Source organism: Plodia interpunctella, chromosome 3, assembly GCF_027563975.2.
Source record: "Plodia interpunctella isolate USDA-ARS_2022_Savannah chromosome 3, ilPloInte3.2, whole genome shotgun sequence".
Classification (NCBI taxonomy): domain Eukaryota; kingdom Metazoa; phylum Arthropoda; class Insecta; order Lepidoptera; family Pyralidae; genus Plodia; species Plodia interpunctella.
Genome location: NC_071296.1, coordinates 11,144,180 through 11,163,881, shown reverse-complemented (window position 1 = coordinate 11,163,881; position 19,702 = coordinate 11,144,180). Strand labels below are relative to the sequence as shown.

General features: G+C 34.6%; 1 protein-coding gene across 14 annotated transcripts in view; it reads left to right on the top strand.

Annotated features, from left to right (window-relative positions):
- The window catches only part of mmd (mind-meld), a 486,484-nt gene that overhangs the window by 281,906 nt on the left and 184,876 nt on the right, over positions 1 to 19,702 (top strand). For all 14 annotated transcript variants that reach the window (XM_053770021.2, XM_053770023.2, XM_053770013.2 and 11 more), the window contains 2 exons: positions 5,492 to 5,640; positions 13,818 to 13,868. In XM_053770021.2, the coding sequence (XP_053625996.1) occupies positions 5,492 to 5,640; positions 13,818 to 13,868 (200 nt within the window). The remainder of the gene's footprint in view (positions 1 to 5,491; positions 5,641 to 13,817; positions 13,869 to 19,702) is intronic.

Below are 19,702 nucleotides of genomic sequence, written 5' to 3'. Positions count from 1 at the left end.
AGTAGTAAGTTCCTATAGTTTTACTTTTTCAATAAATATACTGACATGTATGAGATTGCTACATATGCGTATGAGTTTTTTTTTATAAATATTGAGTTAGCCCCAAAGAAAGTTGAAGCCATGTGTTAAATACTAACTCAACGATAATATATTTTTTATACGTTATGTATATTATGTAATCTGAAAAAGATAATTCCATCCATCATGAACTGACCGGAGATCGAACTCGGGACCTCCACGGTAGCAGTCCGGCATGATCACCATTTAGGCCATTTTAATTTTATAATTGTCACATTCAAGCATCGATTACTACACAAAATATGTAGGTATTGTCTTGGAATAGGCTAGTGTTGTCCGGTGAAGGAAAACATCGTGAGGAAACCTGCACACTGGTTGATTCTTATTAACTTGCGTGTGAAATGGAGAAGGCAATGGCAAACCACTCCATTAATAATGCCAATGAAGTTGTTGTGTGTGTTTCATTCCACGTAATAACCACGACCCTCAGCCATAATAAATAATAAATATTTTAGGACAAATCATACAGATTGAGCTAGCCCCAAAGTAAGTTCTAGACTTGTGTCATGGGATACTAACTCAACGATACTATATTTTATAACATATACATATATAGATAAACATCCAAGACCCGGGCCAATCAGAAAAAGATCATTTTCCATCATGACCCGACCGGGGATCGAACCTGGGACCTCTCGGTTCAGAGGCAAGCACTTTGCCACTGCGCCACCGAGGTCGTCATGAGGAATGCGACTATGAAGAGGCTAGTGTTAATATGATGCTAAATAGTTTACAAGTGTTACACGCATATTAATGGGCTAGAAATTTAATTACTCGTTTAATAGACGCGAATTACAAGATGCTGGCTTACCGGAGCTTTGTGGCGGAGTAGGGTTGCGTGATAGCGAGAATTCGAAAAACAAATTTATTAAAACATCCATCTCTCTCATCTGATCGTTTCCGGTTGCCTCCTCTCCAGCCGTTGAGCGTCGGAGCCCAGGGACCGCTTTCCTACTTTTTCGTCTCCAATTCGCACGGTCGTCGGCATCCCTAGCCTATCATTGGCACGCATATCATCCTTAACGACATCAACCCATCATTTCAGAAGTGGCATGTCCAGACATTTGACATTACGTTTTGGTAAATAGATCTTACTAACTATATATAATAATTTAAGTTACAACAATTTGATGTAAAATCAAAAGAAAATTATACAAAACACTATAAATTTTCTTTCTAAATAACCAAATCGTATAATTTAAAACCTCCAAGCACTTTAATCAAATAGCAACTCCTGCCAGCCCTGACTCCGCTCCAATTCGGTGGCACAATACCAGATTTGCATCTCTGTCGCACAATGCTCCGTCCCACTCTGCGTGTCCCAAATTGCAACCCGGCTTTGCTTACGCCCGGAGAGTTCCGTTTCTGATGACCTGTTATTGTGCTGTTATTTTGATGAGGGATGTTTTCGAAGTCATTATAAGATTGTGATATGAAAATGACTTTCTGGGAGCTACGTTTTTTATATTACTGGAATAGATTCAGATTTTATTGCAAGCCACTTGCTTACTTATGCATGTAACCAACCTATATAATTTGTGGCTTGCAATAAAATCTGAATCTGAATCTTTACCTGCTACCTACAAGTACCATTTATTAATATGGATCCCATCAATTAACAAACTTTCTTTCAAAACCTTGTCAAGTCTCACGTTTAGACTCTGTTTAACCCTTAAGGATAAATACATGACACTATTCCAGTAATATAAGAAACGTAGCTCCCAGAAAATACTGATGACAGAAAATGATATACTGTATGTAACCTTATGCTATTGTAATAGCGGCGAATTTGCGACGAACAAATAGATGTTCATGTTGTGCTGACTAAACTTTATTTACGTGTATCGACGCGTGTATATATGTACGACATTACTAGAAGTTGGTCCCTCAGAATGTAATATCCAAGTTACAGCATTAAGCTAATGAAGTTGACAGCTGTCAATCAAATTAATAATTAATTACAATAAATGGGTAAATTAATAAGTTTCGAGTGTTGCCAACTTTTCGAGTGGTAGTTATTTATTAATTTTGTGTTAATTGGGACCGAGATTGGAAAGTGCTCTGTTAGACAAGCATCTTATAACTTAATATAAATATGTAAATAAATAAATATATTAGGACAAATCACACAGGTTGAGCTAGCCAAGCAGCTAGCAAAGTAAGTTCGAGACTTGTGTTATGGGATACTAATTCAACGATACTATATTTTATAACAAATACATATATAGATAAACATCCAAGACCCGGGTCAATCAGAAAAAGTTCATTATCCATCATGACCCGACCGGGGATCGAACCCGGGACCTCTCAGTTCAGTGGCAAGAACTTTACCACTGCGCTACCGAAGTCGTCATTCAAATTAGGATTATATCCAAAATTTACTTAAAACTAAAAGTATATGTTATATGAAATTTATAAATTATAAATTACACACTGTGAGAGCGCGAGAGCACTATTTATGTATTGTATTATGACAGAGAAGGCATATATGACAGTTTACATAATAGGTATTAAAAAACAAACGTATATAAAAAACCCGACCAGGGTGTACAGATTGTAAGAGGTCGAATAGGTTAAAATTTAATGTTAACTTTAACCCGCGCGCCTTTCGTTTATCTCAAATTGACGTCAAAAGTCTTTCACTCCTATACCAGCATGAAAAACTAGAAAAGTATGGAGTGCCCTTTAATTCGTTTAAAATTATTGTTTCTAATTTCACTTCGTCAACCGTTTTTGACGAAACACATAGATAACAAACCTAGCTGTGTCGGTTAGGTTAGGTTAGTATTGTGAACACACCAAGCGGAGTGAGCGAAGCGAGCGGAGCTTCAAACTATGCCAACAAAAGTTAAGATGGTTAGGTTTGGATATGTGTCCAAAAAGTTAGGTTAGGTTGGGAAGAGCCTATACTTACTGCAAGATGGTAGGTAAATAAAGATTATTGCACAATAAAGATTAGGCGTTATACTTTTGTACTTAATTGTTTAGTGAGAGTTAGAAGTAATAAATTATTTGGACTTCTGACTAATTTGGGAATTCATTGAAAGGCGGTAAAATGTTAGGGCAATCAAAAATATATATAAATATACATTTTTTTGATTGGCTATAATAAATTAATAATAATAAAAATATACGAAAAAATTTTAAGCAAAAAGATTGTGTTCCAAAATTAGGGGAACCAATAGTGATCCAAAAGTATGATTAAACTTACAAAATCTACGAAAATCTACATGAAAGCTAGCACTGCAAATAAACAGGGATAAAATCTATCGATTCCGATTTGATACGCCCCTTACACCCGTGGTTGCCTGACCGCGGTGCTCAGTCACATAAACTTTATAGCGTCATAAGATAAGATTACATTATGAGCTATTTTACACACAACGCGTTTCCTTGTGTCTTTTCTTGGTGAGATTTTATTTTCCACGTTAATTCTTACGCTCGAACCTGCTACTGTGTCATTGTTGTAATGTGTTATTGATTCACCCAATGAAACTAAAAATATATATTTGTTGTTAATTGCGTCCCAAAGGACGCCCTTTCATTTCAACATCTCGATTGTAACAATCGGGAATCGATTTGCATTCCAAATTCGAATTGCTCCGATAACGAGATACATTAAAACCCGTTCCAGACGTGTCGTTAAAAATAAAAATAAAAATGAAACATTACGTATTCAAAGTTCGAATATATATCCGAATAGAGTGGTCCGTTTAAATTGCTATTCGGTGCCAAGTCGATTCGTTAAACAAATTGAAAGACGGGTATCAACTGGACCAGTTAAATGATCGCTTTGGCCGCTGTATTGTTATAGAAAAGCTTCAATTGGACGGGATTGAGAATGGAGAAATTCTAATTGGACTTGCATGATTTTTTTATGTGGTGGGTTGTGGCCCATACATGGGTGGGACAATGCCCCAGCACTACTGGGGACATTTTAATGAAGACTGACACTGAATGACGATAAATTGGTAAACTTGGTTACTGCATCATGACCAGTCACCTGTAACGAATTTTATATTATTGAGAAAAAGATCTGGCAATTAGCATCTAGTCAAAATGTTAGATTTTCATTGGAAATAAAAACCATTTGGTCACTAAATAACATATATTTACATCACCTAATAGAGACATTTACTTACAGCTTTCCATTAAAATATCATAATTGTTTTTCAACAATGGCCTAGTAACTTTTTAAATAGAGGTAATGAGGTATGTCAGCACAAGGAATCATCAACAAACTGACAGTTGACAGCTGTCAATGGAAATAATCTGTGATGTATAATTAAGGCATTTCTTTTCAGCAGTGGTCGTTCCGAAATTCCAGTATTTTGTAGCTTGTGAGAAATAACTATTTAATATAAAAATTGACGTGAAAAAATGAAGTCTAATTTCTGAATAAATGATTTGAATTTGAAGCAAGCTAACACATGATATACCTACATATATAGAAAAAAAAATCACTACTAGGTCCATCTAGAATAGGTAATAATTGTACTCACTCTAGTGAGTTCAAAATTTGTAAAAAGCCAAAAACCCTGTTATTTTTGTACCTAAGTACTTTGGTAGATGATACGTCATGCAGGCAACTGAATATATAACATTTTGATTTTGGTTTCTTTATTACGCTGATACCAGGTTTCAGGGCTTCATCGCTCCGAATGTAACCCGAAGCACGCGAGAATGACATATATTAACCGGTTTCGAGACACAGTTACTTTGTAATATTCACGACACGACATTGCAAAGACAAGTAAAAGTCACAACTCAGCTCATAACTGAAAGAAAATCGCAAAAATAAATCGCCAGTTACAAAGAGATAAAATTGCAACTGCAGGTTATAAGAGATCGCAGTAAAGTTCTTTACGAGGCCCTTAAAAGTACAATAGGCTAGATGGAAACTCATTTAGGTCCACCGTTTGAACGTATCACCCGGATTAACATTTATATAGAAAACACTGGGATTTCAGCCGGCTATCGGAAATGTATTTGTGGTTTGTGAATGGGTTTCTGATTTGTATTTCCACTATTAAAACGTGTAATCTCAAAGCGCATCAATATTTATTGAAAATGATAAATATATAACTCTAATAGAAGGTAATCTTTTGTCGAATCTTATTAAGTCATCCTACAATTTTGTCTTAGACCTTCCTATATCCGTCACTTGGACACATAGTACATGCAAATTAACCACATGGATTCCATGATATCTATATACGTATGTAACAGAAGCCGCGATGACCTCAACAAATTTTTCAAATGCACTTTGCTCTGAACCGAGAAGAATGGAAAAATATGTGGGATACCTTTGCCCAGTTGTGACATAATTATTAAAAAAAAATAGCTGGTTCTGTCGAATTCGTCCGTTATCTCTTTCGTGGCTCTTTAAACAATTTTTTCACGTCTTCCACAGGTGAAGTGGAGCGTCTGCTGCGCGAATACAGGCAGAACCAAGAGCTGGTGCGCAACATCGGCGCGCACTACTACCAGATCATATACCCTGTGCAACTCAGACACCACGAGAAGATGGGCATCTCCACCAGGGAGGTCAACACACCGAAGGTGAGTGAATTTCAGTTCTATCTGTTGCCTGAGCATATTCCAGGATATCTCAGCTGTTAGGCATCGGACACCATGGTCTCCTGTCCACTTTCTATCACGTGTTTCATCTTTTTCCTTTTCTCTCTGCTTACCCACTTTTTCTCACGGTGTTTCGTTTTTATCTCTTCCTATCTGTCTCATTGTTGAGCTGAATTTCCAATTATTTCTCTCTTACGCTCTATATTTGTCTCTTTATAGATGTCTTTCTTTTAGTCCACTTATTATAATTTAGCAAACACCGTGTCTGTGTGTTCAACGTGTGAAGTCCGTGACTTCAAATGCCAGTACTGAATACAGGCATATTTGGAACATCGGTTCGCACTACTACTAGTCATTTATTTATCCTGTGCATTGGTTCTCTTTCTTTGTCTATTTTTATCAGTTTCCCTTTCTCAAAGTCAAATCAAATGTGAAGGTTGATTTTGTGGTCCTTGATAAGATTAGGTTCTGATGATCCTACCTACATGTATGAAAAGACTCTGCCCCACCATTTTGTCACACCAATAAGATACAGAGAAATTCACTATATTGTGTGTCATGGTGCAAAGTGGGTAATAAATTTCATTTTCAATATTAAAACCTTTAAAAAACTGTTCCAGTTATTTTCGTTAAGCACAATACTTTATTAAAACAACTCAATTTACTGAGGTATCAACAATTACGTTTCAGATATAAACAATAATTATTTGAAATATTTAAAACACAATATTTTGAAAGTTTGAATATAGTTTCCGTTGAATGTAGTTCGTTTATCATTTTAGAGATGATTTAAAGTGTTATTTTCGGTTTCAAATTAATGTAATATAGCATAATGTAGTATGGCATAACGATTTTTGAGCATAACGATATTTGCCCATAAATATTTGAAGCATAACCTAATCTAACCTAAGTTAATTTTGCCACATTTAAAACAAAGTAAATTAGGCTAAAAGGAGGTCCCTTTGTTGCACTTGTACATACATACTTTAATCATATATTTCTGGAATATGTCGTTTTACGTCATAATAAGCAAAACTTAATACGTCATGTAATATCGAATTTCCCATAACAGCAAAACCGCGGGGCACAGCTACCATTAAAACGTACTAAAACAAGCCCTAATTAAGAGTTGTTATTTGAAGAAAAATAAAAAAAAACAACAAAGCTGGCACTAAACATTTTTATTTTTATTTTGCGCCGTCCTCATTAACTCTCTCATTAAAGTATTTTTATTTTCTACCATAGATTTGTTTTTCATTGTTTTTTGTTTTTACAGGCAAAACAATTAGGTATTCAAATGAAAAAAAATTTTTTTTTGCTTTGACACATGTGGTGTGGTGAGATCAAATAGTGCTAGCCGTGATATAATTATTTAGTTTATTAAAAAAATATTTTTTCACCATTTTTTAGTTGAACGATGTACATAGTCACTAAGACAATCGATAAAACATTTTATGGAATGGTTCAATCCAGTTTAATCCAGTTTCTACAACTTTAAATTGCTTCTACAGAGTTGACTCAATAACTTGGCGAACACAAGTAATTGTAACACTTGCTTGACGAATAAATCTTAACTAATATCATAAATGCGAAAGTAAGTTTGTGTAACAGTTCATTTGTAGTAGTACCTGAAGAGGTACCTTCAGGCTTTATCTGATCAACCAATCTTCTTGAAATTTTGCTCACGTGTAGTTTTGGAAGTACGGAGAAGAACATAGGGTACTCTCTTCGTCACGGAAAATTTAATGTTCCCGTGGGAAACCACTGGCTAAAGCTAGCAATAATAAATATGAACAAATTCTAAAATAAAAAGATTAATCCGTCATTTAAAATATAAAAGGAACAAAAAAAAAAACCGTTTCGCTTACGCCCGATATAATCAAAATGGCGGATTCTTTGAAGCCAAAAACAGCCACATGCCTCCGTCACGGTTCACCACACTAAATATTTCAGACCCAATTTAACTTAAGTGAAAACTTGTTTGAAGTTCGCTCAAACTGCTGTTTCGATACCTGAGTGTATGGATTATATTAATTTACCTTTTACAGGGTAACGGAACTATCCGTTAATTTTTGTATGTAGGTATGTTTTGTATGTATTTTAGAAGAAGAAGATTATGCAATACCTTGACACATAACACTGCCTTCTTTAGACCTTCTTTTATATATAATAATATTAACGCCAAATTATATTAGGATATTTTTCCAAAGTCCACGGAATCTTTGATTACTGTTTAAAACTAAGCAAGTATAGCTTTCATTCCACGTTAATTAAATTTAATTCTACATGTCATGTACCTACATAGAACATAAGTTTAGTTAAAAACATATCTAATACAACAAAATACTGTACTTCTCTTACTGCGGGTGGGTGTTCTGGAGGCCTGAAATACAGGTTTAACCTAGTTTAGGCTCCAGTCCACCTCCCAATACATACTCATGTATTGTGTTATTGTAGAAATAAAATATTTTTTCATCACAAGAATAGCATCACAACTTGTCCTCTCGCGGATATCGTACGATGCTGCAGGGATTCTTATCCCTGACAGCATTCCCAAAGAGGGTCGTGATATCAAGATCTCTAAAATTAAATGATTTATTTTATATTAGCGGCCCGCCCCGGCTTCTCTGAACCTTCCTAAGAAATCACACTATCTATTTGTGAAAACCGTATGAATATCCGCGTAGTAGTTTTTGTGTTTATAGCGAACAGACAGACAGAGGCGACAGAGGACTTTGTTTTACAATATGTAAGTATGAGAGCCATCGGTATGTAAAATAGCAGAGAATGAAAGAACGATCAGGAATTCTTAGATGAGAGACTTAGTTTTTGCTGGGAGAAATGAATCTTTTACAAGGTAAGTAAGGTTGGCAGTTCGTTTTAAAACATATTTATTTTATTATATCTGGGTTGCCTATTAAAATGAATTGAGCTCTGTGAAAATTACCCTACTAAATGATAAGAAATTCTAACAAAATACGTTGTCCATACAAGACACAGCGATGAGATATATTCGAACTTCGTTTTTCGTTTCGAATTTAGTTTAGTTGCACGATTGGTTTCAAAAATAGGATCAATGGATCAATTATTCTCACCACATGACCACAACAACTCTAAGGGTGTGTTGCACCATTGGACTATAACGTTAACCTTGATTAAACGTTGGCGGTTACAGTTAGCGTCAAAGTTGACTGGCGCAACCTATTCGAAAATGTAATAACCACCTAGGATTGGGAATACATTCCATAATAGTTTACTTTGTGCGACCCAAAAAGCTATCACAATACTTCAAAAGCTCCACACTCGCGTCTGTGCTTTTGACAAATCGCTCACTCGTGCAAAACGAAATACTTATTTGAATACACCGAAATAAAAATACAAAAATACAGAAGGGGCAATAAAAATGTTATTTTGTAGAAGCCCGAGATAAAATTACGCTTCACACACAGACAATCAAGTCGGATCGAATTTCCATTAAATCTGTCTTTATGTTATTACTGAATGTTGCCCGGGGCTTCGGTCCCGTGGGAATTTTGAGATAAAATATAGCCTATAGCTATCTTGGATAATGTAGTAACTTTCTAATGGTGAAATAATTTTTGAAATCGTTTCAGTAATTACGTAGAATACCCGCCTCAAACATACAAACTCACAAACGCTTCTTACCTCTTTATAATAATAGTATATCAAAAATTCTGTAGACATGAAACTGATTTCAAAAGAAATATAGTCCAATGGAATTTATTAAGAATTGAGGGTATTGTTTTAAAATTTTCGGCAGATCGATTGCGATTGGTAAATGAAGGCCAATGGGCACTTTTTGTTCGATTATTTAAGATCCGATCGATTGTTTAAGATGGGTTTTATACAATAAAATATATTTCAATTCTGTAATTGCTTTCTACTTTTTCTTTTTGATAATAATTACGTCTTTTAATAATATAATAATTGTTATTTGTTAACGCCACTTTGTCTTCACCTTTGCATTGACAGTCGACAGGCGACTTAGGCTGGGTTGCACCGATCAACTTTAATCTGCACAAAACGACGCAAAGTACGCTATTTATGCAACGCACGCTTAGTTTCAAGTAAATTTTGGACATCAACAAAAGATGTATTTCAATCTAAGCTAAAAAAAAATATGGAATTTTAAATTATACTTTTTTTTTGTTAACGGCCCAATTATCATAAAACTTTATTAGCTGTCATTTCTATTATTTTATTATTCTGATTTCAATGTATAAGTATATATGAGAAGTTGGTTTGATGTGGCAAAGCCTGTGAAAGGGCCGGATAGGGTATCGCTAACTATCTGGAACAACTATTTTGCTTTGCATAGTTTGATGCTGCTTTAGTTTTGTTTGGGAAAAGTTTGAAATTTGTGGTTTTTAATTTGTTAGAGGCGTTTTATTCTTCTTTTTATATAAGGACTAGATTTTGCCTAAATGTAACAATTTTGATATTCAAATTTTTCCTTGATTAACTAACCGCCCGTCCCGGCTTCGCTGGGGTCATGCGGCGTGGATATTGCGCTGACTGGAAAGATGAGAAAATATTATATTATCATTGGCTTTAAAAATTCAAATCATTTATTCAGAAATTAGACCTTCACAGGCACTTTTTCTCGTCAATCTTTATATTTATAGTTGTTTCTCACAAGCTACAAACTACTGGCATTTCGGAACGACCACTGCTGAGAAGAAATGCCGAAAGAAACTCATTTGAACAGTGTTGGTCCCTATCATGCCAGATCGTCTTACCATTATTGTTTCTTACAATGTTTTTTTTTCTTTCTAATAATATATAAAAGTACATAATGTACATAGTCAAAAGGTATATCAAAACAGGTTATGATTGTGATCCGAGTGCTGATTATAATATATATATATATATATATATATATATCGATGTGAAACACAATTAACTTACATGAAAATAAATGAGAAACGAGATGACCAGTTCCCTCATCACGGCAGCAACCGTTCACGAGTTGACGCATGGGACAGCCATCGCGTAGCTCAACCATAATAGAGGGAACCTCACGACCCGGCCCACGAAAATAACAATTCTGATTACCAAGGGACTTATAAATAGGACCAAAGATGGACCACGACAATGCCTCTTGCCTGATCTGCGACAATTTTTCTCGAAGTTTTAAGAATCACTGAGAATAGGGGAATGCATACAAGAAATATTAGATTTCTGTACAGAAATAAAGAGGCCGCACGTTCAATGCAGACGATTTTTTATCAAAGTTTCTAGGATTAAAAAAAAAAACGTGACTTTATTCGAACGAATCCAAATTCGGGAATAGTCTCGGGAGACGCAATTTATTTCTCACTGGAGTGTTGGCGTGTGTTCTTTGTCATAAACTTACGGGGGCGTAGTAGTTTGAAGCCTTGTAACATTATCAAATATTTCACCCTATTATTTCTCAAAGGTACCTTACCTAGCCCTCCAAGTCCTTTTTGTTAAATACTTTAGTTTAGTTTAGTAAGTCTTAATTACTGTAGTTTAGTAAGTCTTCGTAGGCCTGCCAAGCGACTTTCTGTTACTAAGTAATCAACCTATGCGTTACTAAATTTTATTTAGAGAGTTGAGTTTCTTTTTAATACTTAAGTGGCAAGTTATATGATGATTTTCGGCGCTTACAGTACTCTCTATGTCATATTATTGGTGGTGGTGTAATGCTTAAGACGCCCACCTGTCGATCGAATGGTCCCAGGTTCGAATCCTGCTCGTGCCACATGAGTTTGTATACCAATCTGACTCATGTATAGTAGTTTTCATCGAGCATTACATGCTTCCGATGAAAAAAAACATCGTGAGGAAACCTGCACACTGGTTGATCATTAACTTGCGTGTGAAATGGAGAAGGCAATGGCAAACCACTCCATTACTACTAATGCCAAGAAAATTTAACAATTTCCTAATATTCCTAAAAATAAATATTCCTTAAAACTCTGACAAAAATCTGACTTAGACACAGTCGTGGACGCATAGCTGCTATAGTATAATGTATATTTTATGTCTAAACGAGTGTCCGCGGTTCGAAACCACAGATTTGAAAACAAGACAAAAACAACGCGCTCTCCTCAATCTTGGACCATCGAAAAAATCTCGCATTAGCGATCCGGCGCTAATGTAAACAGAATTAGGCGAAGGCAAACGAATCGCTGCGACTGTTTGTCTGTCAGTAATCACTGTGTCTACAGGGAGGCCAATGGATTCATGTCTACTGGACTACTGGATACGTACGTTTAGTGGTCGTTTTTATTTCAAACCAGCTGTCTGTCGAATTTGACAACAAAATAAACTTTTGATATTCGATCGTATACGCTTCGGTAGAGAATACCGGTTAAAAAATTAACTATGCTAAGTACCGTTTCATATTTCACTTGTCAATCAGCAAATTTTGTTAGCTGTAGATAATTCGGGAGAAAAAAATTTAAACCCACCCAGTGTTAAAGTTAGTGTTGTGTTGTACAATAATTACTACAATAATTTATTAAAGGTTCGATACCATTCCCGTATATTATGAGACATACTTAAACCGATCCAATTTTTCCTTTTTGTAATTTAAAAATATGAAGGACAGTTTCAAAATTTTTACTTAACTTGCAATGTAACGTATATCGTTATGTCTCGAGTGAAATCTTGCAACTCAAGTTTGAAGCAGATATATTCAACCGATTGAGCTGAAATTTTGTACTCATGTTTAGCTTGGATGACAAAGCATTAATATGACACGTATATGCTGATGGTGCACCCAGGAACGACTCCAGACTGTGTAACTCCTCAACGGTTTACTGCATGAATGTAATTTTTGTCACACATTGAATGCTACAAGATCTCTCTGACAAAAGCTTGTGTCAAAAATGACTTATTTTTGTAAAAAAATAATAATAACAGCGGTTGCATAAAAATAAAAATTAAAAAAAAAAAAAAAATTCTCAAAAGCCTTTAGATGACTTGAATAAAATTTAACAACAAATGAATTTGAAGCTATATTACTAACTAATAATCGAATAAGATTATTTTGTAACAATAAGATAAGCAGTTAAACAAACCGGATACACGCAACATAAAGCATGCAGCCTTGTTAAGCTATTTACTTGCAAATAACGTCACCGAGGCAGTTAACTCTAACGGCTCTATAACTAACTTGTTGATCGCCTATTTAACCGCAAGTAGTTATGTATTAACTGGGCCGTTAAATTAGCAATGAACAAAGAAAGCTCTTATTTTTGGATTGTTAAATGGTTTTTTTTTTAATTTGTTTTTTTTTTATTACCTTTTGCTTGCTAGTTTGTATCTTTTTGAGAGTTTATTATATAACATAAAATTTGACGTGAAAAAGTGCCTGTAAAGGTCTAATTTCTAAATAGATGATTTGATTTAGTTACAATAGTATATTACGCTTTCTTGTCTAAAACACAAGATAAATTTTAATAAAATCCAAGACCATTATTCAAACTCTGTGGATCTTGTACAAGGCGATCAAGGCACATAAACCTTTAATACCTAAAATGCAACAATAATATTCCCAAAAAGGATTGATATCGGGTAAACGGTCGATTTGAAATCGCATTTTCAATCACCGAATTTTCAATTATTTTTCACAAGGACCCCGGACTTGGGAGCATCACAGCCGCGAATGACGCCAGAAACTGGCGTGGACAAGAGAGTATTTATATATCTAGTCAAGTTTGAGGTTAACTGTAACTGCTGCGCATCGCTGATGTTTACATAAAATGGCACACTTCACTATTTTTCTGTGCAGGTTATAGATATCGTCAAAGCTGACTGGCGCACCCTTAAATATGAAACGTGAATGATTTATTTGCTGTCAAAACTATCGCTATTTGCAGATAATCTTCTGAAACACCAACTTGCCAAGAAACTATTACTAAGTTTCACAAACGAACCGTGAGAAGTTAATTAGTAATCTTAATTAAAGTCAGATTCAGTGGGCATAAAGGATTATATTTAAATGTCTATTTCCATTAGACTTTGAAACTGTTATACATCTATATTATATCCGATGGTATACAGACTTTCGACATAATTTCTTTGACGATGATACCTATATGTTTGTGTAAATAATGTTTTTTTAAACTTATTATAATTAAGCTATACTTATATAATTTTATTTGCAGGGTCGAGGCTATGGTTCTGACTACCAACAGGGCACAAGATCAAGAGCAAGGGTGAGCCGTAGCATTTTAATTAAATACATTTTACCTATCTGTGTATCCCGATATCGTATGCACTCATATTCAGGTACAAATTAAATAGTATTTGTCAAAAAAATAACTAAAAAAGAATGTTCACAAATATAAACCTATCTAGCCAGACGTAAGCGGGCTACACCTGGTCTAGCCGGCTAAACCTATACATAATTTGCACATACATAACATTTTCTATATGACTCAAACGTTGACTGACAAAGGCTATTAGATAATGCTTTTGACAAACAATTACTAACTTGCATAGAAATTGATGCACAATATAAAATACCAGCGGCCGTTCCCGGCTTCGCTCGGGTAAAAACATAATAAATTATACCCCTTAACCTTCCTCAGGAATTTATATCTATTGGTGAAAACCGCATGAAAATCCGTGCAGTAGTTGTAGAAGTTATCGCGAACAGACAGACGGACGTAGTAGAGCTATATAATATGTAAGGAAGGATGCATAAGCATCTAGTTAACTGTAGATGTATATACATTGACAATATAATGTATATTATGTATTTGCTATAAAATATAGTATCATTGAGTTGGTATCCCATAACACAAGTCTCGAACTTACTTTGGTGCTAGCTCAATCTGTGTGATTTGTACAATAAATTATTAAATATATTAATATAGCCATTGTGTGTGTTATTTCAGTACATTGTCATTATGCGAACAATGCGATTTGCGACATCTATTTTTTTTTTCAAGTCTGTTCTCATTCAAGTTATCTTTTGTCTTTTTTGAGACTAAATAAATCTTTAAACCTATTTTGTCTACCTATTGTACCTATTTTTACAGTTACATATATATATTATGAAAATGTATGAATACATTTCATAATTCATCTATTATAGTCGAAGCCCTTTAATTGAATATAACACGAAATTACGATATTATCAGTGAGATAATAACGTTAACAAAGTCCGTACGCATTTTACATAATGGATGGAAAATTTATGGACCCAGAATTTATTGCATGTAGACTGGAAATTAATGTAAATTCATATACATATTAAATCCTGTTCTATACACACATACATATATATATTAAATCCTGTTCTGTCAGTTCTACTATCTCAATACTGTACAAATTTACACTTCCTATATAATGTTTATAAATCTTAATCCAAACTTAATATTACAAATAAATGCAAGAGTTTACCACTATATGTAAGTTTGGACGGATTGTTATGAAATTTGGTACACGGGTAGAATATAACCTGGAATGACACATAGGATACTTTTTATCTCGATATTCTCACGGGCGAACAGCAAAGCCCCTCGGTAAAGCTAGTAATAAAATATATAATAATTTCTCGGTTGCTTACGCCGCAATAGAGCGTCGGAGCCAGTGTCCGCTCTCCTATTTTCTCCTACACGTCGACTGATCTTCATCATCATAAATAGCAAGACCACGCATAATATTTTCCTAGCAACACCAAGCCAAACGAAACGCCGATGAAACACTGCACCTGTTATTAAAGCCATCCACTTTGCATGTGCACAGACAGGCATCGTTCTGATCTAAATCTAATATAGTAGCGTGCTCTTACACTAATAAAGGGATATTAAAGTACCCAAGGCTATTATCTAGCGTACTAGTTGAGCCAAGACTGCGGCTAGGCTACGCGATGTATCAATAAATAAATATATATGGAAAAATCACACAGATTGAGTTAGCCGCAAAGCCCAGGAAGTAGGATTAAATCCGTTGCAGATTTCCACACTGTATGCTATTCAAAGGATTACTCTATCTACAAATTTCATCAAAATATGTTCAGTGGTTAACCCTTAATTAAAACAATCGATTTGATAGTGTAACGTTCACATCCGAAGCGTTTTCACTACCTACTTCATATAGAAGGTATTTGACTCTCTCTCACGCGTTTTCCCGGCTACTTCCTCAGCCGTAGAGCGTCAGAGCTTTTACGCCTTTTACTAGGTTAATTCAATATGGTAAACTTCGAGTAGATAACTTATAAAAAGCGCTAAGTTCTTAGCGCGTCTAAAGTTGACGACCTCGGTGGCGCAGTGGTAAGATTCTTACCACTGAACCGAGAGGTCCCGGGTTCGAACCCCGGTCGGGTCATGATGGAAAATGATCTTTTTCTGATTGGCCCGGGTCTTGGATGTTTATCTATATATGTATTTATTATAAAATATAGTATCGTTGAGTTAGTATCCCATAACACAAGTCTCGAACTTACTTTGGGGCTAACTCAATCTGTGTGATTTGTCCTAATATATTTATTTATTTATTTATTAAAGTTTTAAAAAAAATATATACTTATTACATGCAACTGCAACTAGTTGTATATAAAGCCTCTATTATCACTACCATTGCTTTTTATTATTCAGATCTGAACTCTCCTTACGAACGCAGTTGCGTATATTCCACATACGACGCTGCAAATCCCAGGTAAAATTGCCCGATGCGACCACTGTACTGAATTCTAAGCAATTTCGTATAATGCCCACGTAGATTGTGCGGCATGGGAGTAGAGACTGACCAGAGACAACTGTATGTATCTAATAAATGAAGTAAATTTGCTGTTAGGTGGTATGAAGGTATATTATAAGTTATTTAAAGATCACCTAATGTATCATCCCCCAACTTTATCACAGAAAACCTCTCATAACTATTTGTTCTATTTCCGTCTTGCCCATTACAATGCCCGACGTGGTCCATACGACTTCCATATTAATATTACAAATGCGAAAATCTGTCTGTCTTTCTGTCTGTTCCGCTTTCATGGCTAAAAAGTTGGACCGATTTTGATAAAATCTGATTTGCGTATAGTTAAAGGCATCAACATCAAACATATCCCCTACAAAGTTTGTATGAATATAATATCCGTACCGGCTGTAATCTAAAATAACCGGTCGAAGCTGCAGGTGAAAGCTTTAAAAGTTCTATAATCGCTCGGTTTTTCAAATGAAGAAGTTTGGATAAATAATTGATATGACTAATATCGCTAAAAGGAAGACTTTATCATTTATATTACAAACAACTAACACATTTGCAGAACAAACAATAACATATAACAAAATTAATACTTAAAAAAGAAAAAATTTAAAGAGGGTAGCGAATTATTAGATAAATACCAATTTCTCAAAGTCTTCGGAGCTTAGTCTCCCTTGCTACCTAGTCGGAGCTTAGTCTCTCTTATTTTTCTGCTCTAACGTTATTGCACCGAACATTTGCTCCCGAGGCGCGGGCTGATTCGACGGAAGTAAAATTTTATGCGTCCAATGATGTGACAGACAATTTTCAGGGCCCGAGATTATTGCTGATAACATTGAGGAATGATTAGGGCGAAATATTTTCACGCCACTGCCCAAAAAGTAGAGGATTATGTATTCAAGGTCCATGTTTTTATGCATGTGAGTTTCTTTGATATTCCACTACAATGCAATGTCTCATTCTGATTAGACTCGATATCTGTATACTATGTGAAGTGATTCACCAATAGATTTCTGACATTCTATGGGACCTAATGATAAACTCAGTGTAGCGGAATATATTCTTCATTTGACGCCCTCGGCGGCGCAGTGGTAAAGTGCTTGCCCCTGAACCGAGAGGTCCCGGGTTCGATCCCCGGTCGGGTCATGATGGGAAATGATCTTTTCTGGTTGGCCCGGGTCTTGGGTGTTTATCTATATATGCATTTGTTATAAAATATAGTATCGTTGAGTTAGTATCCCATAACACAAGTCTCGAACTTACTTTGGGGCTAGCTCAATCTGTGTAATTTGTCCTAATATATTTATATTTATTTATTATTTTATTAAAAACTACATTTTGTCCGCGGCTTCGCCCGCGTTTTTTACTCGTAACATATTTTTGACAATATCTCGCGTTTTAAGCAACGTTCAATGAAACCATATTTTAAGTTGGATCATATGATATTAAACTGTGAAAGCCGCATCAAATTGCAACCAGCAGTTTTTGCGTGATGTGCGAGTAAAGATACAGACGGACAGACAAAAAATTCTAATTAGGCATTCAGTTAATTTTACTAGCATTACTGTTACAACTTTACGGGGCCGGTTTCGAATGGGTTTATTTATGAATGTAATAAACCTTCGCAAATAAATTTTAATTTTATAAATAACATTGAAAACTGCTACAAAATTCGTTGCTTGGTTCAAAAGAAAACAGCTTAGAAACAGACAGATGCGGAGAATGACATTGCAGAGAACTTATAAATTATTTATTTTTTCTGTGAGATGATATTCTGATTTTTCGAAAATTGTGACATTAATTTTTTGCTTTAACGAAAATCACATTTAGTAATTTAGGATACCATATTTATTTGAAGCTTAGATTATTATAACTGAGCTTGTAATTTTTAACATTAGTGTTCGCATTTCCTCAGACAGATGGACTCGCTAACGAACCTAATTAGATAGATAGATTAGCAAGATGGGACGGGTTGCACTTTTACAATTAATCTCGGAAATTAAAATGCCTAGCTTGAGTGCTTACCATCATCTCGGCTCGACCAAATCGAAATTCAAGGCAATGTTCCTTAATTAATTTGATCAAGAATTTTTATTCCAATCGTGTTTCCATCTTACGCATAGTGTAATTTAATATATTACTTTCATATCCTAAAATATTAAATTCATACTACATAATATGATATTATACGTGAAAAAATCAATTGAAAATTAACATAAAATCGCGATGTGTCACCTTAATGCGATTCAGTTCAAGACATAAACACATCGAAAATTCGTACCATTAAATTTATTTTTACAAGCTTTTAGTTAACTATGTCCCTGGCACTAGATGGCGGTAAGCTGTCGTAAAAGTCATGTCAGATGCCTTTAGGCGATTTGAATAAAATCTGACACCAGTGTTAGCAATAACACACTCGATATTTAACTTTTAAAGCAGATATCTTCAACCGATTGAGCTGAAATTTAGTACATCCGTTTAGTTTGGATGACAATGCATTAATATGTGAAGCATGACCTGATGGTGCATCTAGACACAGCTCCAGAAATGGGAACTTCTCAACGGTTTACTGCACGGACAAGATTATTTTGAGCACACATTGAAATGACGATTTAAAAATTTTACCATTTAAATAAATTTTTGTATGGAATGAAGTCTTTTTAAATTTTAAGACATAATTTCCAACTATTGACGTGTTTGCTGTTCTTCTTTCTTCAGTAAATGGTATTTTTAAATATTTATTCTAATCATATGTATATATTATATATAATATATTAGTTGAATATAAGTATTTTGATTTTATATACTTCTAGTACATACTTATGTGTATTGTTCATAATATTTCTGATCCAATATATAACTATTCTGTATACGACTTATGTCATATCTATTATAATAGTTATGTGTTCTAGTGTTCAACTTTTTAACTTTTTTTTAACGTGTTTAGTTTTTTATTGGTGAGGACCTTTAATTGGCTCCTTTGCTATCTAGTTTTATGTCTATTTGTTTATATAAATGTAGCTGTTGGTATTCCTGTTAAAATAAAATAAATAATGGTCTTCCCTTTAAAAAATATATAACAAAATCAATAGGAGTTAATTAAATACTACCTAATTTACACGTAAATCTTCAAATTCAAACAAAGTTAGGTATTTATGTTGAACTGAAGCTGTGCACAATGAAAAATATCTATTTTAACATTTAATATTATAGCTGAGAGTGAGCGTCCGAAGAATTTTATGATGAAGTTAAATTCAAAAGCTTTTGTTTCAAATAAACTTGAGCGCAAACCGTGCAGAAAGCCTAACTTGGAATGTTCCAGTGCATCCAGCTGGGATGA